Source organism: Stegostoma tigrinum, chromosome 17 (genome assembly GCF_030684315.1).
Source record: "Stegostoma tigrinum isolate sSteTig4 chromosome 17, sSteTig4.hap1, whole genome shotgun sequence".
Taxonomy (NCBI): domain Eukaryota; kingdom Metazoa; phylum Chordata; class Chondrichthyes; order Orectolobiformes; family Stegostomatidae; genus Stegostoma; species Stegostoma tigrinum.
Genome location: NC_081370.1, coordinates 23,930,551 through 23,957,286, shown reverse-complemented (window position 1 = coordinate 23,957,286; position 26,736 = coordinate 23,930,551). Strand labels below are relative to the sequence as shown.

The following is a 26,736-nucleotide window of genomic DNA, read 5'->3' as shown; positions in this document are numbered from 1 at the left end:
GTCTCCTTTCCACCTATCTTCTCCTCTATCCATCTTTTATCCACCTCCCCCTCTCTTCGTATTTATTTCAGAACCTCCTCCCCTCCCCCATTTTTGATGAAGTGTCTAGGCCCGAAACGTCAGCCTTCCTGCTCTGCCTGCTGTGTTCATCCAGGTCTACACCTTGTTATCTCAAATTCTCCAGCATCTGCAATTCCTATTACTTCCCCTCAAACATCAACCTTTTTCAAGGTATCACCACTTGAATATGACTCTGACATTCTGTTTTTCCTACTGAACTGAACAACTTCATATTTATCCATATTATGCTGCATCAACAACGCATTTGCCCATTTACTCAACTTGTCTAAATCACTTGAAACCTTTTACTACCACTTTCACATCCACCTTGCTTTGTGTCATTAGAAAACTTGGAAATATTATTTGATTTCCTTATCCAAGTAGTTGATATATATTGTGAATAGATGGGATCCAAGCACTGATCTCTACAGTGCCCCAACTGTCATTATATTCCATGCTGAAAACGATCCACTTATTCCTACTCTTTACTGCCTGCTAATTAATTCTTAATCCATGCCAAAACATTACCACCAATTCCATTTGCTTTGATTTTGCACACTAACCTCTTACATGAGACTTTAGCAAAATCTTTCAAATGGCTTTGAAATTTACTTAGTTTTCAAACAAGACACAGAAAATGACCATCCTCCTCAAAAAAGTTCAACAAAACAGAGCATTCAATTAAAGAATGGACTCTCTGAGCTCATATAGCTTTAAACCATACTGCACATGATTTGGGAGAGTGTTCTGCGCTGTACTGCGACCGAACTGTTTAAAATTCTACTGGTATTGGCTATAACTTTACCATTGCCTCCCTAATGCAATCATAACATTCTCCTTGTCTCTTTATGTTAAAATAAACCATGATTAGCAAACAAAGAAAATGAATGCCCATTAAATTTCAGGTTCTCAGTTGCTGCATGTAACTTGTGTATATATATTATGGAAGGTGGTTATTTTCAAACAATACTAGTGTCAGAATTCATCAGTACACATCAATAAAAAGAGATTATCAATTAACAAATATGAGAAACATAATGATTGTTCAATACCCGCAGCACCTCAATGGACCCTCATCTCTGCAGCTGTGAGAGAAACATATTTTAGTGACAGTAAAACACATCCATTTGATAGTAACTTCCTGATCACAGCTAAGCTTCTTCACATTACTTAGATCAGAGACAGGGGAGAAAGGACAACAAGAAGCAGTGAAATTAAAATCAAATCTGAATGCACTAACATAGCCTACAGCAATTAATTTTGCTATAGAACTTATTGTTCAATTTAATGACGACTTTGATAAGGAGAATCAAGCAAAATGTGTATCAAAAACAAAGCTGTTAATGAGGAAGTTTTGAGGAAGGATCACCGGACCTGAAACGTTAACTGTTGTCTCCTCCACTTATGTTAAGCTTTTCCAGCAACTTTGTTTTTGTTCCTGATTTACAGCATCCGCAGTTCTTTTGGTTTTTACAAAATGTGTGTAATATTGGCCTCCTGAAAATTTAAATTATTGCAGTTACCAGGCTTCGTCATTCAATGAGCTACTTTGAATCCTGGAACATTAAAATTTAATTAATTTAAAATGACAATACAGTAAGAGAATGCTGCAAAGCAGCTCCTCTCTACAATGTCCTGAATTTCCCACTTGTAAGGGATGCTTACATCTTGTGCTTGGTATCGCTGCTCGACATTCATTGATTATTTCTACGCAACTGGTCATGTTCCTATGTTAAGTGCAGCATGTCATTTACAATGTTTCTCACAGTTTTGAATTATATCAACTGTTAACTTGTTTATATTAGTGGAAGACTTCTGCAACAACTATCAAATGTAGAATACTTCTGCATAAAGAAAAAATGCAATCCATATATATTAGACAAAATTAAACATGTGTACTATAAAAGTTTTACCCAGAAAAAAGTCTACTATTACAGAAACAGATGTCAAGCCACTGCAATTTACCTTCAAAACTCAATTTCCCATTTGAGTACATTAGCACCCAAACACCTCCCATCACAGAAAAAGTAAATGTTAATAAAGACAAAGCACATACTAGAATCTAAACATACCAAATATAAACAGTGCTGCAGAAAGTTTTGGTAACATCTGTGAACCAAAACACAGAATTGATGTTCAGTCGAATCACACCTTTTTGAAACTGAAGGAGGCTGTTTTTTATGCTGTTAACAAAGCGGGGAAAGGGAGTAAGTGGAAAAGATGCGAGGGTGCCTGGAGCAAAGTTAAAGGGAGTGCTAACAGTTTATATTGTGAGAAGAGTTTACATTGTGCTTTGCTCGAACACTAGACCTAGTTCATAAATGTGGGTACAAGAGCAAGGTGGCTTAATGAAATGGCAAACAACCTGAAGGGCAGAGTCATTCTTATAAACAAAATGAAGGCATTCTGCAAAACAGTCACTAAGTCAATGTTGGTCCTGCAGCCATTATGACAAAAAAATACTTTATGCCAGGCGAAGGCTGGCAATATAAAATAAACACACTGATGAGGAAGGACACCACTTTGATTGGGACAACATCCATCCTACGACAAGCCAAACAGAGACACGCATGAGAATTCTGAGAAGCATGGCATTCCAACCGGAACTCCATCAACAAACACATTGATTTGGAGCCCATCTACCACCCTCTGAGAAAAAGAACAGGAAATGACATCACCAACCCAAGGAAACCTAACCAGATAAATAGAAAGCGGGACTAACACCAGCACTTCATCGGAGGCTCACTGATGATGTTACCTAGAATGGTGACGCAAGGTCTGAAAACTAACCTTCCAGCTCAGCGAGCAAACTCACATCCAGAACCGCAATCTGAGCTACAAATCTTCTCAAAACTCGCTAGCACCTATGGGCATAAAATAAACACCTTGCTTTTAACAAACTTTACTCCATTTTGCAAACATTCTGTCCAAAATGTGACAAGTGACGCAAAGAACCATCATATCCCCACTTCACTTATGTCAAATAGATTTTAACATTGAAATTTGACATGGGATGTCAATTCACAATAATTTCAAAACAACAGTGTTGAAAGTTACAAGGAAATATGCATTTAAAATGAAACAAAATTGGGAAGATCCTGAATTATCTTAAAGGTCAGACTACAAAAATTCTATTTGTATATTCTGGAAAATCCAAAAGGGGTGTCAGGCTGTCACATGGAGATGTGCCATTAGTCATACACAGAACAGCAAATACTAAATGCCAACAAGTTCCTGTACAGTTTGGAAGGAATGTGGGAAGTGGGTGGGGAAGGTAGTTACAAAGGAACAATGTCAGCACAAGTAATTTAGCTTTTCTCCCAAGAATTCAGCAGGAATTTCTAAACTCCAAGTTGATGTTAAAAAATAAAAACCAAAAGAACTGTGGATTCTGGAAATCAGAAACAAATAACAAAAACAGAAACAGAAGTGCAAGAAAAGTTCAACAAGTCTGGCGACAACTGCAGAGAAATCCGAGTTAACGATTCAGGTCCAGTGAATGTTTGTCAAAGCTGACAACAGCTAGGAAAATGTGGCTTTTTAAGCGAGAATGAGGGGAGCAGGCAGTAAATGAGAGGTGGAGGTAGAGCCCAAAGACAGACAACATTGAGACTGACAAAGGAGTGGATAATCATCAATCCAGGAAAATGAATAACTGTTAATAAAGACAATTAGTGACTACACATGGGCTGTATGGAATAGCAGACCATGTGATGAAAAGGCCTGGTATGTGGGACTCGGGTAAAGACACGGGAGAAGATGCTTCAAGACCTAAAATTGTTGAACTCACTATTGAATTCAGAACGCTGTACAGTTCCCAAGCAGAAAATGAACCTTTCTTTCAGTTTGAGCTTCGCTTCACTGGAGCATTGCTCAGATCCAACCCTAACATTTTAGTTAGCCGACTGACAAGCATGGTACTGTTGTTTTCTGACAGACTGACCTTTACATTGCACAGGCTCAGCAACAGCTCTCATACCTCCTCCTAGACCATGACCCCACTGCGGAGCATCAGGCCGTCAAGTCCACAATGGTCACTAGCCTCATTTCATCTGGTGATCTTCCCACACTGTCTCCCAAACCCGCACAGCTCACTTCTTTTCTGAAGAAGGGTCTAGGCCCGAACGTCAGCTTTTGTGCTCCTAAGACGCTGCTTGGCCTGCTGTGTTCATCCAGCTCCACACTTTGTTATCTCAGATTCTCCAGCATCTGCAGTTCCCATTGTCTCAGCTCACTTCTATCTCCTTCCCAAAATCCACCAACAGGACCGCATGGGCAGACCAATTGTTTCTGCCTGCTCCTTCTCCACAGAACTCATCTCTTCTTACTCAACTCAATTTTTTCTGCCCTTGTTCAGTCACTTGCACCTGCTATTCCTTTGACTCTTTTCATCAGTTTTAGAATTTCCACTTTCTGGACTCCAGCTGCCTCCTCTTTACCATAATGCACAATCCGTTTACACGTCGATCCCCCATCAGGATGGTCTCAAGCTATCTGCTCTTCCTGGGAAAAGGCCTGAACCATCCCCAACTACCAACAGCTGCCACCACCTGGCCGAGCTCATCTTCACCCTGAACAACATCTCAACTCCCCTCACTATCCTCAGGTGACAGCAATGGCCATGAATATCCACAAAGGCCCCAGTTATGCCTGTCTCTTTGTGGGGCATGTGCGGCAATCCTTATTCCGGTCCTATTCTGGCCGGTACCCACAACACTTTTTCCGAATATTTTGATGATATCATTGGTGCTGCTTCGCTCTCATTTATGGAAGTGGAAAAGATTATCAACTTTGCCTGCAATTTCTAACCTGCTCTAACCTTCACCTGGTTCATCTTTGACTCCGCTCTTTCTTTCATTGACATCTGTTTGTATTTCTGGGGATAGGCTGACCACCAATATCCACTAAAAACTCAGTGACTCCCACAGTCACCTTGACTATACATCCTCATACCCTGCTTCCGGTAAAGACTCGACTCCATTCTCCCAGTTTTTCCATCTCTGTCGAAGTTGGCATCAGAGCAAAATGCAACAAGTGGGCCTTCGAAACTTCCACTTTCTTCCTCAACCAAGGATTCCCCAGCACGGTATTGACAGGGCTTTCGTTGCAAGACCCATGTCCCACACTTCAGACCTCACGTCCTTTGTTCCCTCCCACCTCACCTACAGTTCCACCAGCAAACACAGAATCATTAGCTGCCATTTCAGCCACCTCCAGGGGATGCCACCACCAGACATACTCCATTCCCCTCCCCTCCCCGGTCAACGTTTTGCAAGGACCATTCCCTCTAGCACATTCTCGTCCACTTTTCCTTCACTCCCAACATGCCCCCACAGCCCCATAGCACCTTGCCCTGCACCTGTTTGTTTACTTCCTCCCTCCTCGATATCCAAGGGCCCAAACACACTTTTCAGATGAAGCAGTGCTTTATCTGCACCTTACTCAATCTTGTGTACTGCATTCCCTGATCACAATGTGGTCTCCCCTGTATTGAGGAAATGAAGCATAGGTGTTCTGTGAAGCAGTCACGCAGTCTACGTTCTGTCTGCAAAAAAGACTGAGCTTCCAGCTGCTTGTCACATCAATATACCACCTTGTTCCCCAGCCAACATCTGTGTCTCAGGCTTGCTGCAGTGCTCCAGCAAAGCTCAATGCAAGCTAGAAGAACAGCACCTCATAGTCCACTTGGGAACTCTACAGATTTCTGTACTCAATCTCAAGTGCAACAATTTAGGGCTTGAGGCACTTTCACCCATGCCCTTACTCTAACCGCCACACACCGGGCCTTGTTATCACATGGTCTGCTATTACACACTGCCCATTGCTAGCCACTAGTTGTCCCCATCAGTAGCTATTCATTCTCCTCGGCTGGTTGTTATCTAATCAGAATCAAAGTCCCAAAGGTGTGGAAACATGTCAATCAGCCCAACAAGTCCACACCACCCCTCTGAAGCATGTCCATCCCCATCCCCCTACCATCTCCCTGTAACCCTACCTTTCCAATGGCTAATCCATCTAATTTACACACTACAGGCAATTTAGCATGGCCAATCCACCTAAGTTGCACATGTTTGGATTGTGGGAGGAAACCGGGGGACCCAGCAGAAACCCATGCAGACACAGGGAGAATATACAAACTCCACACAGTCACCAGAAGGTGGAATCAAACACACGTCCCTGGCACTGTCAGGCAGCAGTGCTAATCATTTAACCACTGTACCAACCATTCCTTTGTTGGTTCAAGTGTTGTCTCTCTTTGGACTCTATCGCCACCTATTGTTTACTCCTTAACCTCTCCCCCCACCCTATCTTCTGCATTAAAACCAACTTTTTTACTGGCTGCCATCAGTTCTGAGGAAGGGTCACTGGACCCAAAACAAACTCTGATTTCGCTCCACAGATGCTGCTTGGCCTGTTAGCTTCTCCAGCAATTTTTTTTTCCAAGTTTACATTGGTACATTAGAGAGCTAAGGAAACAATGGGCAGGAGATTTTCATAACATTTATCAGTGTAGTACCAGTCACATCATTAAAAAGCTTACACTTGCTGTTCATACATATTTTTAACAATGAGTACTGAATTAACATTGCTACAGGTTATTTCAAATTTTGGATTGATAGATGAAATTTTACAGTCATGAGATCCTTTCATTGATAAAAAGTGCTAAAGCAGTATTGCATGATATGAACAAGATAGTTAAGCCATCAAAAGGTCAAATCAGACTACAAGTCTTCAAAAGCAGCTAATCTAAGTTTACCTTCATTGCTAAAGCTATTGGAATTTCTGTGTTTGGGTTAGGGCATTCCATTGATATCTCTAATGGTTCTCATCTACGTCATACAGAAAAGTCATGCACTACTTATCTAGAGCAAGGGCTTTTAATTTATTCACTCCTACCGCTCAGTATCCCTCCTAAACAAGTCACTCAAGAACTGTCCAGGAGTCATCCCTCATTCCACATTTCACCAACTAGGTACCTTATTTCTTTATTACCTCCTCCTACTGCCACCATTTTGGAGGGAGAGGGGGAGTGACAGAGAAGGCAATATTTCACTCCTCAAAATGCTGAAAGTCTGTGTCATGAATTTACAAATTCAGGTCTTCTGCCTGCCACATTTGTGGAGGTTTTATTTCCAACATCCAAAGTGAAATGGAAAATTGTCATGGTTTTAAATAATCTAAAAATTTAATTTCTCCATACTTGTTTAGGCAGTGGAGACATTTCTGAATTTTTTGAGTTATTTCTGACATCTAGGCCAATATTGATCCCTCAAATCAATATCATAAGAACCAGTCATTCTTTCTTTGCTGTTTTGGTGAGCTTGTGCATACGCATTACACTATGGGAACTTTGTCAGCCAACACGGACTACATTTCAAAATTCTTCAATTACAGTACAATGCTCTGAAACATCAATTTGTCTAGTCAAAATGTACAGAAAAACTCCTATGAAATAAATCTATGATTTAAAATCTCAGTTTTCAGTGAGAATTTGCCCTGATGGTTGGATTTTACTTCAGGATTTTTCACAGATTGCACACATATAGGATTTCTAATACCAAAACAGTGCATGGAAATGAGGGGAGAAGAAAGCTATTTCAATAGTCTTCTCATACAGCCCAAATTGATATTAGCTTGGATTAAATCTTCCATTTTGCACACAAATTATTTGGTTTTCCTCAGTCTTTGAACCCTTCACAAATGAAGGCTTTGCTGACATCAATTCCATCAGTTACCTTCAAAGAAACTTCAATTAAGTAAACTTAAAATTTGTACCTTCTCCAACAGAATGACATTTCCCATATGACGACGTACCCAGAACTGTACTCATATCACAGCTGGTGATGAACTACCATTCCAGTCTGGAATTTAACATGCACATCATTTATGTTAAAACTCAGTTGTGCTGCAACATCAGGTGGAGAATTTGCCTTTATCAACACTGCCTCCACGAGCAAATAATCAAGCCTGATGAACTGACCAAGGGTTGCTAAAAATAATCATTTGCAGCAATGGGGAAATTTCTAGAAAAGTAATGCCTTGCTTATCTCAAGATGGTAACCTTACCTACCTGCCTCACATATCTCACTTATTTTCTGTACTGAATTCATGAAGAGTCAGTGATGGCAAATGACTGATCATAGCATAAGGGAAGCGTTTTAAGCCACGTGAGGTAAACGTTTGTTTTGTATCAGGTCGTGGCATAGTAAATTAGCATTGTTGTATTATATGCATCGTGAATATAATCTCATTCTTAGAACTTTATGGAACATAAATTGATTTCTTTAAAATTCAAAACTTAATTTTTATTTTTTCAGCAATTGTTTAAAAAAGGAGAGAAAAATAGATTTAGGGTTAACTGAACACATCTTCTAGCTGAAAAAGGTTAGTTCAAAATGGTGAATGTGGCACTAATCAAACAGGCTGTTTTTACTGGCTTATGTTAAGATTCTTCCATTTTGGTGAAACGGCACTCATTGTGGCAAATGGAGGCTATCTTATTACACTCATCAATTGTGCTTTCTCAATGATGGACAGGTTTTGGGGAATCTGCAGCTGAGTTACTTGCAACAGAATTCCTTGCTTCTGACTTGCTTGTAGCCAACATATTTATATGGCTGGTAGAATTCAATTTCTGTTCAATCTAACCCCAGGATGTTGATATTAGAGGATTCAGTGATGGTCACTCTATTAAATGCCAAGGAGAGATGGTTAGATTCATTCATGTTGGAGATGGTTAGCACCTGGCACTTGTGTGGCACAAATGTCACTTGCCACTTCCTATTCCAACTCTGGATGCTGACCAGGTCCTGCTGCAGAAGGACATGGGTGTTTCAGTATCTGAGGAATCACAAATGGTGCTGAACATGGTGCAGTTAGCACAAATAATTAAAGTGAGGGGAAGGTCACTGATAAAGCAGTGAAACATGTTTGAGCCGTGGTCACTGCTGAGGAATTCCTGCAGCAATAGTCTAGAGCTGAGATGATTGGTATTTAACATCCAAAAGCAACACTATTTTCACGCTTCATACAACTGTAACCAGCAAACCAACCAATAACCATCTTGCCATGGGCACCCACATCTCATGAACCAATTTAAAAAGGACTGTGATTTTTAAAAACTTCTTAAAGATACAAGAACAAGTGGCTGTGAATCAGTTGAAATACATGGATTTCCTTATTCTGAATGCAGGGCCTCAGTGAGGCCAAAGCTCAGCAAACAAATTAACGTGTTAGAAATGTTTTAGATCTGGTAAAGTTGTGAAGAATAGCATCCACCTGAAGAAAATAAAAAAAGTGGTAAATTAATATTGCTCCTGTCACTGCAATAATAGTGAAAGCAAGAATTATTTTAAAAACTCCAATTTCTAAAAATGTTTGATACTAAGGGTGCCTATGTAATTTTATTGAGGATCCTTAAAGCATGCAGAAACAGAGTCAGAAGAGTTTCATTTGAAATGCACGAGACTTCTATCACAGATGACAAAAAATGAAAAGGGCTGTATTCTAACTCTGTGTGCCATAAAGTCTCCTTCCTTCTCTCAGCCTAGTTACAGAAATTTTCTGGTGCATAAAAGATAACATTGTCTCTACAGAATTCACTATTCAGAAATTATGTTCTAATATGGTGCAACATGCCTTAGAGTCTTAGCGTCAAAGTACAGTTCAGAAAAGCAATAAAAATTATGCACATACAAGATTCTGGTGACCACACCAGGTAAAGAAACAGAAAATGTTATTTACCTTCAAATTAAGATAGTTAGACTTTAAACACACAATTTTTTTGTTTAAGCATGGCCTCTTTTGCAAAGCAGACAAAACAACATCTCTCGCCTTCATAGTTGAGCATATACAGGCTATGCAAGATCTTGTAAAACAGATGTAGACAGCCATACATTCCATACAGCCACAAATCTCCAGGGAAAGGCAGACTTCTACATACACCGCCCTTCCTCCATGGCTGCAAGGAAATACATCAGCAACTTCTAAATATAAAGCACTCATAAAAGCATGTCAAACATGGCAATCCACACTTAAAAATTATTTCTTCTATTCACATCTCAACTATACCTTTACAATGAAGATGTATTTTTCTGTTGGCTAAACTAGAAGCTGAAAAACATTAAAGCTTTCCTAAATAAATCTGCTGTTAGAAAATCCCCATTCTGTTTAAAAACGTAACCTGACATTTCAAAGTGTCAGAAATATGTCCTGTTTATGCTGTATAATTGAACCGAAATTTCCATTGGAAAATCAGCTCGGCAGAAATGGGACTCAAAACTTGGTCATACTTCTCATACTTTTGTGAATTTTATTTCCATCATTAGCGAAAGAAATGCTGTAGCTTGCTGCTTTTACACAAATATTTCACTAAATTTTCAAGAGCTTCATACTGAGCTTGAATCACAGGATCCCTACAGTGTGGAAACAGACTGTTCAGCCCAACAAGTCCACACTGATTCTCCAAAGAGCCTCCCACCCAGACTCTCAACCATACCCTAACACTGTAACCTTGCATTTCACAAGGCTAATCCACCTAACCTAAACATCTCTGGACACTATGGCAATTTACTATGGCCAATCCACCCTACCTGCACATCTTTGCAGCATGTGAGGAAACCAGAGCACCCAGAGGAAACCCACGCAGGCACTGGGAGAACATGTAAATTCCACAAACAGTTGCCTGAGGGTGGAATCGCATCCAGGTCTCTCGTGCTGTGAAGCAGTGCTGCTAAGCAGTAAGCCACTGTGCTGCCTCAAACTGGTGCAACTAGTTCAAATCCAGTAAAAATGTGCATTTTCCAATTAAGTTTTATTTTAATGACAATAAAAACACTTATAAACAAAAGCTGTCCTTCCAAATTACACAAACTGACAAATTTTTAAGTCACAGCACCAATGTGCATTTTTTACGACAGCTTTAATGTACAAAACATTCCAATGTCATTCGGAGGTAAAAAGCACAGTTTTGCTAAAAGCTTGGGCAAGATGTTTTCAAAAAGGCGTTTCAACATCAGGAAGCAAATAAAGAATTCCAACCATGAAATGTCTGACAGGTCGTCTGATAATATGAAGACGGATGCAAGGTCAAGAGAAGTGTTGCAGAGGTAGAACCAGATGTCATTATTACTCATTTGGAGTTTGACCAAATGTCTGGGTGATGTCAGCATGAATCAGTTTGTAGATTTAAAAAAAGTATAGAGCCAATCTTACATCAGTATGAGGCATTTCTCATGAGAAAGAAAAGACCAAGAAGGAACTGTGCACTCTTTCATGGTCAACACTGCTTCACAGTCAGCCAACGAGCCTGTGCGATGCAAGGTTACGTTTATAATAATTTCAACTGACAACATTTCAGCTTTGTGGAACATTCTAATATTGACCTGTAGCTACATTGATCCAAATCAAAAAGTAAAAATTTAGATCAAACGTGAACATTGAAGTAAAAAGGTAGGTTAAGAACCAAATGAAAATTTCTCCAATCTGCTCCCCTCCTCTTCCAGAATGTCATAAGACAGCACAGCACTCTAATTACTTGCCAACATTATACTTTCATCAGTACTGTGATCCCAAAAAGCCAGTAAAATGTCACTAATCAGATAGATTCCCAAACACACATTTTCTAAGGCGACTGAATCAGGTGACAGACTACAAAAATTGTTGCCTTTTCTCACACTGGTCCTGTGACACTGGAATTGAGTGATAAATCTCCCCTCTCTCTTTCCGGTTCCCTTACCCATTGCTCTACAGCAACACAGAAGTTTAATACCAAATGCCTCATGTACAGAATTTATTCACTGAACTACTGGCTTTCAAATTTACCTTTTGGGCATCTAAGGTTCAGACACTTACAGATTTTGTTATTTGCAACATAATAATTCTCAATCAGAACAGGATTTTAAGTCCTATCCATTCAAATGATACGTTTCCTAACATTATAAGTGATTAAACTTCCAATATAAATGCAATATCACAACATCCTCATGCAATGTAATGACTTGAAGAAATCTGATCACCATGAATGAAGGCAAAGAAAAAAGTCATACAAATTAAAAGGTGGGTAATCCTGTCCCTCAAGCCTATCCAATATCCAATGACATCATACAAACAAATTGCTTTGTATTACAAAAACAAAGTTCAGCAGGTCTGGCAGCAATGGAGAGGAAGAACAGTTAATGTGTCGAGTTCTAAAGAAGGATCACTGGACTCTATATTAATTCTGTTTTCTCTCGACAGACGCTGCCAAGCCTGCTGAACTTTTCCAGCAATTTCTTTCTTCTGTTTCCGATTTGTTTTGTTTTAATTTGTTCAATAAAGACCATAGCTGATTTGTTGGTCTTCTGAATTCCCTTTTACTCTCAATAATCTTAGATTTTTGTAATACAATGGAATCAATGTCTGCACTATAAGCATTCAAGGGCTCCACTGCCATCACTTTCTGATAAACTTCCAAAGTGTACAACCCTCAAAAAAATTCTCATCTGACCTAAAAGGACAATCTCTAATTTTATGTCAATGCCCCGTGTTCTTTACTCACCAAGTATAAACAATTTCCAAGTCTACCTTGTCCACACCATTCAGCATCAGTTATTGAAATTAAATCACCTTTGACTCCTCTAAACTCCAGCAGAACAAACCTAGTTGGCACAACTTCGCCTCATAAGCAAAAATTCATTCCAGCTTCCAATCGAGTAAATTGCGTCTGATCCATCTCCAATACATTTACATTGTTCATTAAATGGGAAATCAAAACTGCAGAGTTTTGGTGACGTGGCCTCAAAGCCCTGCATAAATGAAACACAACGCCCTTAATTTTATAAAATCCAAAAGAACTGTGGGTGCTGTAAATAAGGAACAAAAACAAAATTGCTGGAAAAGTTCAGCAGGTCTCACAGCATCTGTAAAGAAAAGAAATCAGAGTTAATGTTGCGGGTCCAGTGACCCTTCCCTTCCCTTACTTTTAAGTCCAGTTCCTCTAAGAAGGATAACATCCGAACCCAAACCCTAACCCTAACCCTGACCCTTCTTAATCACTTAAGAGTCATACAGCATAGAAACAGACCCTTCGGCCCAATTTGTTCGCATCGACCAGGCATCCCAATCTGACCTAGTCACATTTGCCAATATTTGGCCCAGATCTCTCTAAACCCTTCCTATTCATATACCCATTCAAATACCTTTTAAATGTTGTAATCATATCAGCCTCCACCACTTCCTCATTCTGTACATGCACCACCCTTTGTGTGAAAAAGGTACTCCTCAGGTCCTTTGTAAGTCTCTGCCCGCACCAACACCCCCCCACCCCCAGCCTTCCAGTACCCCCACATAACCATACGCAGTCTACTTTTGGACTGCACACTTAACCAAGCCTTCAAAATTCATATCCAAACCATTGATATAAATAAACAAAAAGCAATCAATCCTTGAGGCTGGTTACAGTTCTCCAGCGCAAAAAACAATCCAATACCTTTGTAGTTGCATATTGACTTTTTATTATTTATGCACTACAACACCTAGATCCTTCCGTACCCTGAATTCTGCAGCTGTCCTCTGTTCGTGGTAATACTCTTGCCAAAAGACATACGAGCAAAATTAGGCTATTCAGCCCACTGAATTTGTTCTGCCATTTGATCATGGCTGATCTATTTCATTCACCCATTCTGCCTCCTCCTGGTGACCCCGATCCTCTTATTAATCAAGAACCAATCGACCTCAGACATAAATATACTCAATAACTTGGTCTTATGTCAAATGAGTTCCACAGATTATACATCCTCTGACTGAAGAAATTCTTCCTCATCTCAGTTTAAACAGCTTACCTCTTCATTTTTTAGCTGTGCCCTTGGGTCTTCGTCTAGGCCTCTTAGTATTCTCTAAGTCTCAATTAGAACCCCCCCAATCACCTTTCACTGAATACAGATCCGGAGTCCTCAACTGCTCCTCATATAATTAGCCCCTCATTCCCAGGATCCATCTTGTAAACCTGCTCTGCATCTCCACAAATGCCAGCACGTCTTTCCTGAGATATGGGTCTCAGAACCGCTCACAATATTCCAAATGTGGTTTGACCAAAGCATTATACAGCCTCAGCAATACATCTCTGCTCTTAGTCTGCTCAATTCTGCACTCTTAAAATTAATACTAACATTGCATTTGTCTAATTGCCAACGGGGCCTGCACGTTAACCTTAAAGGAATCCTGATTTAGAACGCTTCAATCTTTTTGTGCTTCAGATTTCCAAAGCCGTTCCCAGTTTGGAAAAATAGTCTACACTACTACGCTTCTCACCAAAGTGCATAGCGTCACACTATTTACTGTATTCCATCAGCCACTTCTTTGCAGCATGTCCAAGACTTTCTACAACCTCTTTGCTTCCTCAATAATAGCTGCCTCTCCACTTTGCGTCATCTGCAAACTTAGCAATAATACCTTCAGTTCCTTGGTCCATGTTGTTAACATTGACCCCTGTGGAGCTCCACTAGTCAGGCTGCTATCCTGTAGAAGACCTCTTTAGCCCTGCTCTCAACCTGCTCTAATATCTTGCCTCTAATACCATAAGCTCCTACCTTATTTAGTAGCCTCCCTACTTTGTCAAAGGTCTTCTGGAAACCCAAACAGATCATATTTTAATTTTTCACACACTGTACCCAATCTGCCAAATTTTTGCTCACTCATTCAGTCTTCAAACTCTCTTCTACCTTCTTCGCAACATACTTTCTTTATTGATGTCACGCCTAACTTTAGCCACTATACCTTCACTCCCCTGATACAAGTTGTGAAAAAGTTAAGGCCCTAGAATGGACACCTGCAGAACCCCACTTTTCACATCCTGTCCAATATAAAAAAGATCAATTTATGCATAGTTTGTTTCCTGCAGCCACCCATCTTATATTACCCCTCCGCCATTTGTTCCTACTTTGTGCAATAACTTTTTGTGCAGTATCTTGTCAAATCTCAAGAAATCCAACTGAGTGAGTTATTTATTGTCACATATCTAGGAAGATACAGTGAAAAGTATTTTGTTGCCACAATCCAGCACCATTTTGAGTTAAGAAGGTTAAAGACAAATTACATAAATGGAGTTCATCTTCTGCACAAGGGGTCTTCAAACAGCTCCAGCACTTCTGCAAGGTATCCCCATTCCAGGTATAGAGATGACAACTGTGTTACAAGTCCACTCTTGAGAGAGTGCACGAGCAACAGCAAGCGCTATGCGAGTAAGACAGCCAGCGTGAGCAACAGCAAGTGAGAGCTAGAAGGATGCAGCCGGCCTGGAGTGGACATGCTCAGGAGCTCGGATACTATTATGCCAGCACCGTCATCTTGAATTACAGTGTGGTAACAGGCTCACCCCTGCCCACATGACATTTTCTCCTTTAGAGAATTCTAATAAATTGGCTATAGACAATTTTTAGCTCAAAAAAAACCAAGCTGACTCTCCACAATAACACTGGATTTAAAAATGCCCAGCTATAATCATCTTAATGACCGATTCTGGCACCTCGCCCACAACAGAGGCCAAGCCAAATGGCCTATGCTTCCTTGAATCTTGCAAAGTTTGCAAAATTTACACCAGCATAGCTACAATCTCATGAGCTATCTATTTTAAGATCTTAAGTCGTCGTCCATCAGGACCTGGGGATTTGTCAGCAGTTTGCTCAGCACTGTTTTCCTTTAATTTCATCAAGTTTTTCTCTTCCTTGCACCAACTCCTGATTCACATCTATTACTGGGACATTTTTTGTCACCACTATTGTCAAGGCAGAAGCAAATTATTTGAACATTTCACCTACCATTTCCATTGTATCCGTTATTAATGCCTATCCTCAAGAAGTCCAACTGTCATTTTATTTATTCCTTTCCTTTTAGACATCTATAAAAACAGTTGCTAGGGCTTTTAGATTTTAGCAAAGGTCCTCTCAAACTAATTACTTCCTTCTGACTAACCTCTGCATTCTTCTCTGCCATTCTTCACATTCTCACCAATCATCTGACCTTCCGTAGATTATAGTGCAATTATAAGCTTATTCTTAAATTTGAGGTTGCCTTAAAAAGTGTTCAGATAACAATGGATGGTCTTTTTTTTCAATAATAGAAATGTTAATTCTGAGCATTCTTACATATCTGCCCTTGCCTCTCTATTGAATTATCTCCTAACCTAGCTATCACAGTTCATTTCAGCTAGATCAGCTTTCATGCCCATAAAGTTGCTCTTTAAATTTAAATTAGCAATCTTACACATACTTCTCTTCAAACTGGATGGAAAATTCAGTCTTATCATCATCATCATTGCTAACTGTGGGTTCATTAATTCATAGGTCATTATTAATCCTGTCTCATTATGCAATACCAAGTCGAACAAAACTTGCTGACTGGTTGCTTCCAGAACCAGCTGCTCTAAGAAACTCTAAAAAGCAACTAGTCTACCATTGCTGTTCATCTTTGGTTATTTGACTGACAATGTTTAGTTGTTTAGTTTTTGAAAAGATAAATAGGGATTAATTTCATTTCGTAGGGATTCTGGAGAAAACCAAGTGCTCAAAAAAAAGACTTTTGCCTGCTGCACTCCATGAATTATTTGGCTCATGACAGGTGCAATTTGGGACTGTCCAAGGTGAAGAATCTATGACTCTCGTAATTAAAGAGTGTTAATCTGGTCGCTGCCTTTATGTACAGGCAGCAACCAGCTTCCTTGTTCTTCCCGGGATAATTCTAAGGGAGATGCAAACACCACCCAAGTGTGTGCGCACAAGTTACCCCTCATTGCAATCAATTTAATCAAGTGCTTAAAAGATTTCTCAGTGAAAAAGTGGCATGCAAGATAGAGATACAACTGTCTCCTTAAATGTAAAACTGACTTCTTGACACCAACCAGTATAGGAGACATGAATAATCAAGTGAGGCTGAGCTTAACTCGGTGAACCAAATGTCCTAGAATTTAGCCCTAGGACTTCTAACAGCTCTCAACTGGACAAACCAATGGTTGTCAATTCCAAATAGGTCTTGCAACATTCAACTCACAACTAATTATAACAATGATCTTAAGGGAGCCTGACAAGGTAGGTGCAGAGAGATCATTTCGTCTTGTGGGAGACTCTCGAACCGAAGCCCTTACCTCAACGTAAGAGGCCACCCATTTAAGACAGAGATGAGAAGGAATTTCTTGTCTCAAAAGGGTAGTGAATCTGTGAAATTCAATACCACATCGAACTATTAAGGCTGGGTTATTGAGAAGATTAAAAGTTGAAATAGGTGTGCCTTTATATCAGTAGGAGAATCAAGAGTTATGGGGAAAGACAAGCAAATGGAGTTGAGGATTATCAGATCAACCATGAACAGCAAAGCAGACGCAATGGCCGAATGGCTTACTTCTGCTGTTCTGTCTTTTTTTTTAAAAACGTGTCAAAAATGCAACTTGCAGATCCCATTGTCACAATGGGCAACAAAACACTATATTACATATTGCAGTTTTAAACCGGCAATAAACATTTGCCTTCAGTGGATGGGATGAAAAAACACAGGAATACACACATGAATGATAGGAGAAAGGAATCTTTCCAATTTCAAATATAAAATATACCAAAGTATACAGATTGAGGCCTTTGTGACAACAAAAATCAACAAATTTCAACTTATGCTACTGTAACATATATTATGAACCATGACAGAACAGCAGTCAATTATCCCGGTCAGATTCTTATGTATTATTTTATCTATCACCTTTCTGGAATGAGATCAAAAGTTGACCAAAAATATCGATTCAAGTTCAAGATAACTGCAGGAATGCCTTCTGCAGAACTCCAGTGCGTTAGTTGCTTGCAACTGTTGTACTGTTTTCCCTTACCCACCTTCCTAAAACCACCCAAACTTATTTTGTACAGCAATGAGAAAACGACTAGCTCTGACGTGTTCTCGAAGTAAATGTATTTTTGAACAAATGTGTGAGCACTACATTAATAAGTACAGATCAATTAGGTGGAATAATGTAAACAGCCATCCGACATAGTTTCAAAGTTAAAAAAAGTCTCATTTTGCTTTAGTATGGACCAATGACAGACAACTTTATATCACTTTTAATCACTAGCTGCAGAATATATATAGCAGTAATGTCAGAGTTGATATTGACTAACTTGACTCAGGCTCAGTCGAATCTTAAGTAACATCTCAAAGTGGGTACGCAACGATCACGTCAACAATAAAGTTTTAACCTTCAATAATCTTAATTAAAATGCGACAGTGAACAAAGCAATCGAAGCAATGATGATGTAAAGCCAGTGGCTTTCGAATGTGCAATGTACGTGAAGGACGGCCACTAAAACTAAACTTGTTACCATTATGCAGTCTGGGCACACGATGTCACAAGAATTTGAACAAAATCAAAAACGGAGGCAATGGATGATCCGATAAAAGCGAAAAATGGGGTGGGGTAATAAAATACAAGTGGCAGCGTCATATTGTACCTAAACAAGACGCAGTCGAAGCAGAACAGGATGTCCATCGAGCTGTAGCTGGTCTCTTTGCTTCCTCTTGATCTTCACATGCTGTTCCCAAGATCTGCACTAACTTCCTCCTCGACTGCTCTGCCCAGAGGATCGTACAACCCCCGGTGATTGCAGTGGGGAAGGGAAAGACAGAAACATTTCTCACAAATACACACAAGCGGTTAACTTTCCGAAAGAGAAGAATCTTTAACTCAACAGTGAAAGGAATTGAGCAGAGTTCAAACACGCATCTGCGTGTTTACCCAGGCTGGCAGTAGAGCCAAGGACGATTAGAACAAAATGCAAATCGCTAACCGACAGCGTTTTTTGTTCCCTGTTTACTTTTAAAGGCACCGAGACAGAGGTCAGGAATATAAACTGTACCTGTGCAGTGTGTACGATCCATTCCTCTTCAGCCTCATATTTGCTGACAGGAGTCTTATGATGAAATCCAGACTGATTTTGTCAAATAGATAGAAAAAAGGAATCTTTGCTGACGTTGATTAGCAATCTTACGAGCGGAATTTTTTTTAGAAATTAACGTGTACGTTAATTCAATACAAGTGAGGAACAATTACTGGAGACAAAACAGCAGGTCCAACCCAGAATCTGTCTCCAAGGGTGACAGGCCAAAATTTCTTTCAAATATACCAAATTGTCAGGTAAATAAAAACAATAAAACCTTCCAGCCGAATTGCATTGATACCTTGCCACGACCGTTCCCCTGAATGATTATATCGCTTCGAAATCACCTCCTCACTGCCACTGAATCTCACTTGTCATAAAATAACCGCAAATCGCTCCACTGCACTCCCAAGAAAAACAGCAAGATGGATCTTCAGCCTGCCTTGTGGGTTAACAGAACAATTTTGGAGCAGCGTTCCTATAAAACTAACAAGAAACATTGAACGCCGTTACAAGTTCCCAGACATAGAAATGTGGTTTCCCCCCCCCCCCCCCGGCAGGCTGCTCTGCATAAATCACAGTTGCACAGTATTTCTGATTAGGCTGTTCAGTTTTCCTTCCCGTCCACTTAATAGCCCCTCAAATGGAGCTGCCCACTTGGATCCTGACTGAAACAAGAAATTCACTGTCAACGGGAATTTTAACAGGTCGGGGCAAGTAATTTTTTAAAGTGTTCATTTTAAAGAATGTCGATAACTACACGTGTACTTTCAGGTCACAAACAAACAATTACATAGAAACCAAATTTAAAACTGACTAAGCTAAAGTTTCATCTTAAACCAGGCAAAAGCTTAAGACCCCCCTCATGAGATACAAAGGCCCAAGACCCTAGGGCCTATAAATAATGACCATCTCAAGTTTCATGTCTTTCTCTAACCAAGTAAGACGACGTAGAATGCAAAGGCCCTAACATTATTACATAGCTTTTATTTATCAAACTTCTAACCTTACATTGCTAAATAGTTTAACCATTCTACCGAAGCTTTCATTAAATATACTTCAAACAGCTGGTAGCCATTAATTAGGTTCATTTGAAACGTATCTTTCTTGCTCGAGATCCATTGAAGCTAAGCACATTTTCAGAGCTTCTTTTATAAAGTAACAAAAACAAATTCACGTACAGAAGAAAATATATTTCATTTTGAAAGGAAAATGCGAAAAGTACTTGGTTTGCCACTATTCCTTAAAAATCAAAAAGATATTTTTCATTCTTCTCCCAAAAAGACTCCCAGACAGAAGGGGAGAAAGAGCGCGAGGAAGAAGAATTCTTTGGCTTTATCTTTACATAAACAGAGCCAGGTGGCGTCAGTCTGGGAGTTTGACTGGCTAGTCAAATTTTCCTTTTCTATAAAGAGCACTTCATGCTATTTGGATACTTTGCCAATTGATGCAGCACAAATGTAAATTTTCCATGAACTGAAGAAAATAAAGTATTTAAAAATTGTGCTGCAATTCCTAGAAAGAACACACTACAGAATTCTTCCTGGATCATCGTTCAAATAATTCAGTTTTTGACTTGCAATCATACTTTTGCTCTTCTGCTTCTAGCAAATACCTACACAAGTGGGATGACTGCAGTTACCCCGAGGAGGAGCAGAAAATGCTGGAAACATACAGTTGGTCAGTTAATAGCTATGAAGTAAACAGACATCCTTAAGGTGTCATTGGTCTTCAGAACAACGACAAATAACAGCAATAGCAAGACCGCGTTCTTTGGGGTGTGGGTTGACCAATCCTTTGTTCCACCCACCATCAGGGTAAAGATCTGTCGGGCGGGCCCTAAAAACCAGAAGGGGCAAATTGGCACATGAAAACAAAAACTGGACATGCGGAATATTGAAGAACTTAGGTGCGAAGCACTCTCGTTGTTACTATATATGACACAGGACTGACCCTTCCTCATTTCTATACCATAGTGATCACTTGAGCAATCATCTGCTTTATCCACTCATTGAAAACGGACCATGCTTACATGGGCACAATATACAAACCTCTAGATAAAAAAAGTAGGGAAAAATATAGCCAATCAACTCCACTGGACAGCCACCTGTGTATGTGAATCTTCAGTATGCAAATGCAGAATATAATTATGTGCCAAAGTTCAATTTGTGTATGAGATAATGGGAACTGCAGATGCTGGAGAATCAGAGACAAAGTGTGGAGTTGGATGAACACTGCAGGCCCAGCAGCATCTCAGGAGCACAAGCGCTGACGTCGTGGGCCTAGACCCTTCAGAAAGGAGGATGGGGAGAGAGTTCTGAAATAAATAGGCAGAGAGGGGGAGGGGGAATCAAAGATGGATTGAGGAGAAGATAGGTGGAGAGGAGGCAGACAAATTAAAGGGGCGGGGGTGGAGCCAGTAGAGGTGAGTGTAGGTGGGGAGCTTGGGAGGGGATAGGTCAGTCCAGGGAGGACAGACAGGGCAAGGGGGTGGGATGAGGTTAGTAGGAAGGAAATGGGGGTGCAGCTTGAGGTGGGAGGAGGGGATAGGTGAGAGGAAGAACAGGTTAGGGAGGCAGGGATGAGCCAGGCTGATTTTGGGATGCAATGGGGGAAGGGGAGATTTTGAATCACCAACACCTTCCACCCAAAACCTCAGTTCACCTGGACCATCTCCAACACATCCCTCACCTTCCTGGACCTCTGCTGTCTCCATCTCAGGCAACCACCTAGAAACCGATATCCGCTTCAAGCCCACTGACTCCCACAGGTACCGAGAATACACCACTTTCCAGGAAAGATTCCATCCCCTATTCCCAATTCCTTCACCTCGGCCACATCTGCTCCCAGAATGAGGCATTCCACTCCTGTACATCTCAGATGTCTTCATTTTCAAGGACCACAACATCCCCCCACCCCCGCAACAGTGGGTGAAAATGCCCTTGACCACGTCTCCTACATTTCCTGCAACACATCCCTCACACCCTGCCCCCGCAATAGCCATCCTAAGAGAATCCCCCTCGTCCTCACATACCACCTCACCAACCTCCGGATCCAACGCATGATCCGCTGACACTTCCACCATCTGCAATCTGACCCCACCACCAAAGACATTTTTCTATCCCCACCATTGTCTGCTTTCTGGATGGACCACTCTCATAACCACTCTCTCTTGTCCGCTCCACACTCCTCTCCAAGCCACCACACCCGGCACTTTTCCCTGCAACCGCAGGAAGTGCTACACTTGACCCCCTACCTCCTCCCTCACCCCCATTCCAGGCCCCAGGAAGAATTTCTATATCAAGCAGATGTTCACCTGCACATCTGCCAATGTGGTACACTGCATCTGCTGTACCCATTGTGGCCTCCTCTACATTAGGGAAACCAAGCGGAGGCTTGGGGAACACTACGCAGAACATCTACGCTCAGTTCGCAATAAACAACTGCACCTCCCAGTCGCGAAACATTTTAACTCCCCCTCCCATTCCTCAGACGACATGTCCATCCTGGGCCTCCTGCAGTGCCACAATGATGCTACCCGAAGGTTGCAGGAACAGCACCTGATATTCAGCTTGGGTACCCTGCAGCCCAATGGTATCAATGTGGACTTCAAAAGCTTCAAAATCTCCCCTCCCCCCACTGCATCCCAAAATCAGCCCAGCTCATCCCTGCCTCCTGAAACTGTTCTTCCTCTCACCTATCCCTTCCTCCCACCTCAAGCCGCACCCCCATTTCCTTCCTACTAACCTCATCCTGCCCCCTTGACCTGTCCATCCTTCCCAGACCGACCTTTCCCCTCCTTACCTTCCCACCTATACTCACCTCTACTGGCTCCATCCCTGCCTCTAACTTGTCTGTCTCTTCTCCACTTATCTTCTCCTCTATCCTTCTTTGATCCGTCTCCCCCTCCTCCTTTTCTGAAGAACGGTCTAGGCCTGAAATGTCAGTTTTTGTGCTCCTAAGACGCTGCTGGGCCTGCTGTGTTCATCCAGCTCCACACTTTGTTATCTTCAATTTGTGTCTGTCACTTTTGGAAAGGTTTATGTAGAAAATAAATACCACTGATCAGAAGCCCATCAGATAGTGGTCTGCACGTAACGTCCTTGAGGCCGACGGAAAAGCAGATAGTAGCCTTTAGTGGACCCTTTCAGATGTTCCCTGAGCAGACTGTCGTTTGCATAATGTCTCTCAAAATGTAGCTTAACTGGTGGTGAGAAAGGCCCTGCCTTTCACCTCCTTTCCACATGACCAGAGGTTCAACCCCTCCACATACTGCCCTTGAGGTGGCTATGGAGGGGAAGAAACAATTGACCACTTCCTGTAAAATGTAATTCTACAAAGAAATTCTACGGACAGAAGCAGTGTTTTTTTTGGTCAGGTTCACCTGGCAAGATGACACAGGATTCTGCACTTTACGGACTGTTCCCAAGGATGCACGCCAAACTAAACATAAAGTGTTGCTGAAAGACCATTAACCTGAAAAGAGATGTGCTTTCTTCCAGTTATGGACTGGCACATTCCAAGGACCAGGATTACATGCTGATTAGCAAGCTAAAGTTTAAGGCAGTTGCTGTAACAGCACAGTTGGGAAAAATTGTGGTCAAAAGCCTTTCAGCAATAATACACCATGGAGCTGGAAATTGTATGACCCTAAGGGTTGTATTCCTGTAATACATTCTGTACAACATAAGCATTGAAGTTATATTGAGGCAAGTTTATTTCCATTGCATTTCCTTGTAATTTGCAATTTGAAATTTTTTGCCCTCAGATTGTACGCTTGACATGGAATATTAAAATTATTCGAATTGCAGTCAGGTACCCCAGAGTGGAACATGCTATTTGGAGACAAGCTGAAACTGTTTGCTGTTTCTGTAATTTTCAAATCAAATGTTTTGGAATGTACTTTACAAATTTTCTGAATACAGCATGTTTTTGGAATAAAAATATTTTAAGGTAAGATCCCTTCATTGAAACTTTAGAACATTAGTTATCTATTCTCTGCTCAGAATATAATGAATCAACACTTCTGTTTTTTTTTCTCCTATGGTTTCCAGCATTTTCAATTGTTATTTTGCATTTTGTTCACCTGAACTCATTATTTAATATTTTCATTAAAGCTATGTTTTTAATCAATTGTTAGGAAGGAGGAATGGCTATTAAAAATTTCAAATAAGCACTAAATTTAGCATTTAGGAACTCAGCATTCAGCTCTTTTTTCAAATCTAAAAACTTGTTTCAAGTGATATTGAAAACTGTTGCAACTGGCTCAGATTTTGGGGGCGATTACATTTTGTTCAAAATGATAATACTTTAGTTTTAATGTTGCCAAATTGAATTTTACAACCTTTACATTTTGAAGAGTTAAACTTGTTATATTTCTCTTGACAATAAACTAGATTAGTATCATGTGTCTATTAAATAATAACTGGCTCATTGTGTGCATTCTTAAGGATCTCATGCTTTTTCAATAATGTTTTAACATTGGAGAGGGCCACACACAAGTGTAATACTTGGTTAGGAAAAAGGGTATAACATACAAGTAATCCTCATTGATCATTTGGTGGCTGAAGCACCACCACCTGCATCAGCTTTTATCTCTCAGCCTTCAGGAGATCTCTATCTCATGACCAAATTAAAATGAACTTAGGGGAATTCAAAAAACATATCTTTATTATTTTCTACAACCAAAAATTGAAGGAAATTAATTGTTTTCACTAAGAAAATTACATTTGTGTTCCATGTAAAATTTGGATGCATTATTCTGATGTTGGAGTTTCATGCCCCACCGTGTTTTACGAAGAATAGATTTGCGGAGGAAGAGTATGGATCAGATTATCATTGAACTATATGTAGATTATGACAAAATGTAAAGACCATGCCTTTTAATAATTGTTTTTTTTAAAAAATTGTGGACTGAAATGGGAAAAAGCCATTTTAAAAGTTTGCTGTATGTTTTGTAAAGCAAGACATCTGACACTACGCCAAGAATTGTGTAATTAGCTGCTGGAACAAGCAGCATTCATATGGTCGCAGACAAACTGAAGCTTCCGTATACAGGTGCAGCTGGTTGGCACCAAGTAGTTTATTGATCTATGTACCAGTGACTAGTTAGAATGACAATGGTCTTTTACCTGTCAATGACTACGTCATTGGTTCTCAGGTTGTTCCCAACTCCAAGCTGTTGGACAAGATAGAGAAAAGTGCTTTGTACTCCACCACAACAGAAAATGGTTCTGCTGTCTGCATTCAAAACATATTTTAACCTGAAGAAAACCAGTTCATCTTTCCCTCAGTAGTTATTATAAGCTGAGAGTTTTGACTGATAAGTCAAAGACCTTTCGCAAGTGAACTAACCGTCTTGTGCACCTTGCAAACCACTGGAAGCATCCGAAGGATAACTGAAAAGCACATTCTAACCAACAAAAGAATCAAATGAATCAACTCAGCAGCTCATGAATAGGAGATAACATGTAGAGCTGGATGAACACAGCAGGCCAAGCAGTATCAAAGGAGTAGAAAAGCTGACGTTTCAAGCCAATTTCTGATGAAGGGTCTAGGCCCGATATGTCAGCTTTTCTGCTCCTAAGATGCTGCTTGGCCAGCTGTGTTCAGCCAGCTCTACACATTGTTATCTCAGATTGTCCAGCATCTGCAGTTGCTATTATCTCTAGCCCATGAACAGGAACTGCGTTCCAGGTTTCCTTCACCCATAAGCTATTTTGCCCCTGTCGGCGTATGGAAGGGAGAGTTTAAAGGATGGTAAAAGTTTCAATCTGTAATGTTATATATCAAAGGGTTTATAATGGTTCACTTGTAGCTAGAAACTTATTACTTGTAATAAATAATAATGTATGGTAAATACAGAAACCAGGTTCATGTTTTCTATCAATGTGGGTCTGAAAATCAGAAATTGGGAAATTTTAATGTTCTTATTTTAAATTATTTAATTTTCTTGAAACTCTTGGAATAGTAAGGCATGATTTCCACTGCAAAAAACCAGAAGACCTGTGGATGCTGTAAATCAGGAACAAAAATAGAAGTTGCTCGAAAAGCTCAGCAGGTCTGGCAGCATCTGTGAAGGGAAAAAACAAAGAGTTAACATTTCAGGTCCAGTGAGCCTTCCTCAGAACTCCTGGAGGAATGTTCTGAGGAAGAGTCACCGGACCAAAAACGTTAACTCGGTCTTTTCCTTCACAGATGCTGCCAGACCTTGCTTTCCAGTGTGCCGGACACAAAATATTTCAGGAATAATGCAAGGTCCACCAACATCAAGTTTCAAGATGGCACCGGCACGGTAGGTAGTGTTTGGCTCATCAGAGCCTGTCTGCTCCAGGCCGACAGCATCATTTTTTCCTATATGCTTCTGGCCTTTATTTCATTCCCTTCTTTTTCTTTCTCACCTTTGATGCCAGAGTGACAATGGCATGATGGTAGCTGCTGCCTCATTAGCAGACTCCAGAGCCTAGACTCCTGCCAACAGGACCTGGAGCCTGGGCCTAAAGCCTTTTCTCCTGTTGGTGGCAGCAGGGCCCAGAGCCTGGATTTTTGGCAGTGTCAGTGAGGCAGCAGCGGCCACAGAGCTGGGGCCTCCTGGGTCATTGGTGTCATCGTTGTTGTTGTTGTTCCCTGACTGGGACTGCTTCCAGACACTTTGCAGAATCCCTGAAGCTGCGCTTGAGACCCCAATTTGAACAGAAAACAAGCTCTTATTTAATTAATTTCTTTTTATCTTTATTGTATTTCAAAATGGCACTGAATTGTGGTGACAAAACACTTTTCACTATCTTCA

General features: G+C 40.5%; 1 protein-coding gene across 6 annotated transcripts in view; it reads right to left on the bottom strand.

Annotated features, from left to right (window-relative positions):
• The window catches only part of mob2a (MOB kinase activator 2a), a 208,578-nt gene that overhangs the window by 50,488 nt on the left and 131,354 nt on the right, over positions 1-26,736 (bottom strand). Inside the window, exons 1-2 of one of the 6 annotated variants that reach the window (XM_048545876.2) lie at positions 18,927-20,013; positions 18,522-18,636 (exon numbers count right to left, since the gene is read on the bottom strand). The exons of 3 other annotated variants lie outside the window; for them this stretch is intronic. In XM_048545876.2, coding sequence (XP_048401833.1) covers positions 18,522-18,559 — 38 coding nt within the window. In that variant the 5' untranslated portion in view covers positions 18,560-18,636; positions 18,927-20,013. Of the gene's footprint in view, positions 1-18,521; positions 18,848-18,926; positions 20,014-26,736 lie in introns of those variants that run through there. 2 more of the 6 variants (XM_048545873.2, XM_048545872.2) reach the window with 2 other exon arrangements.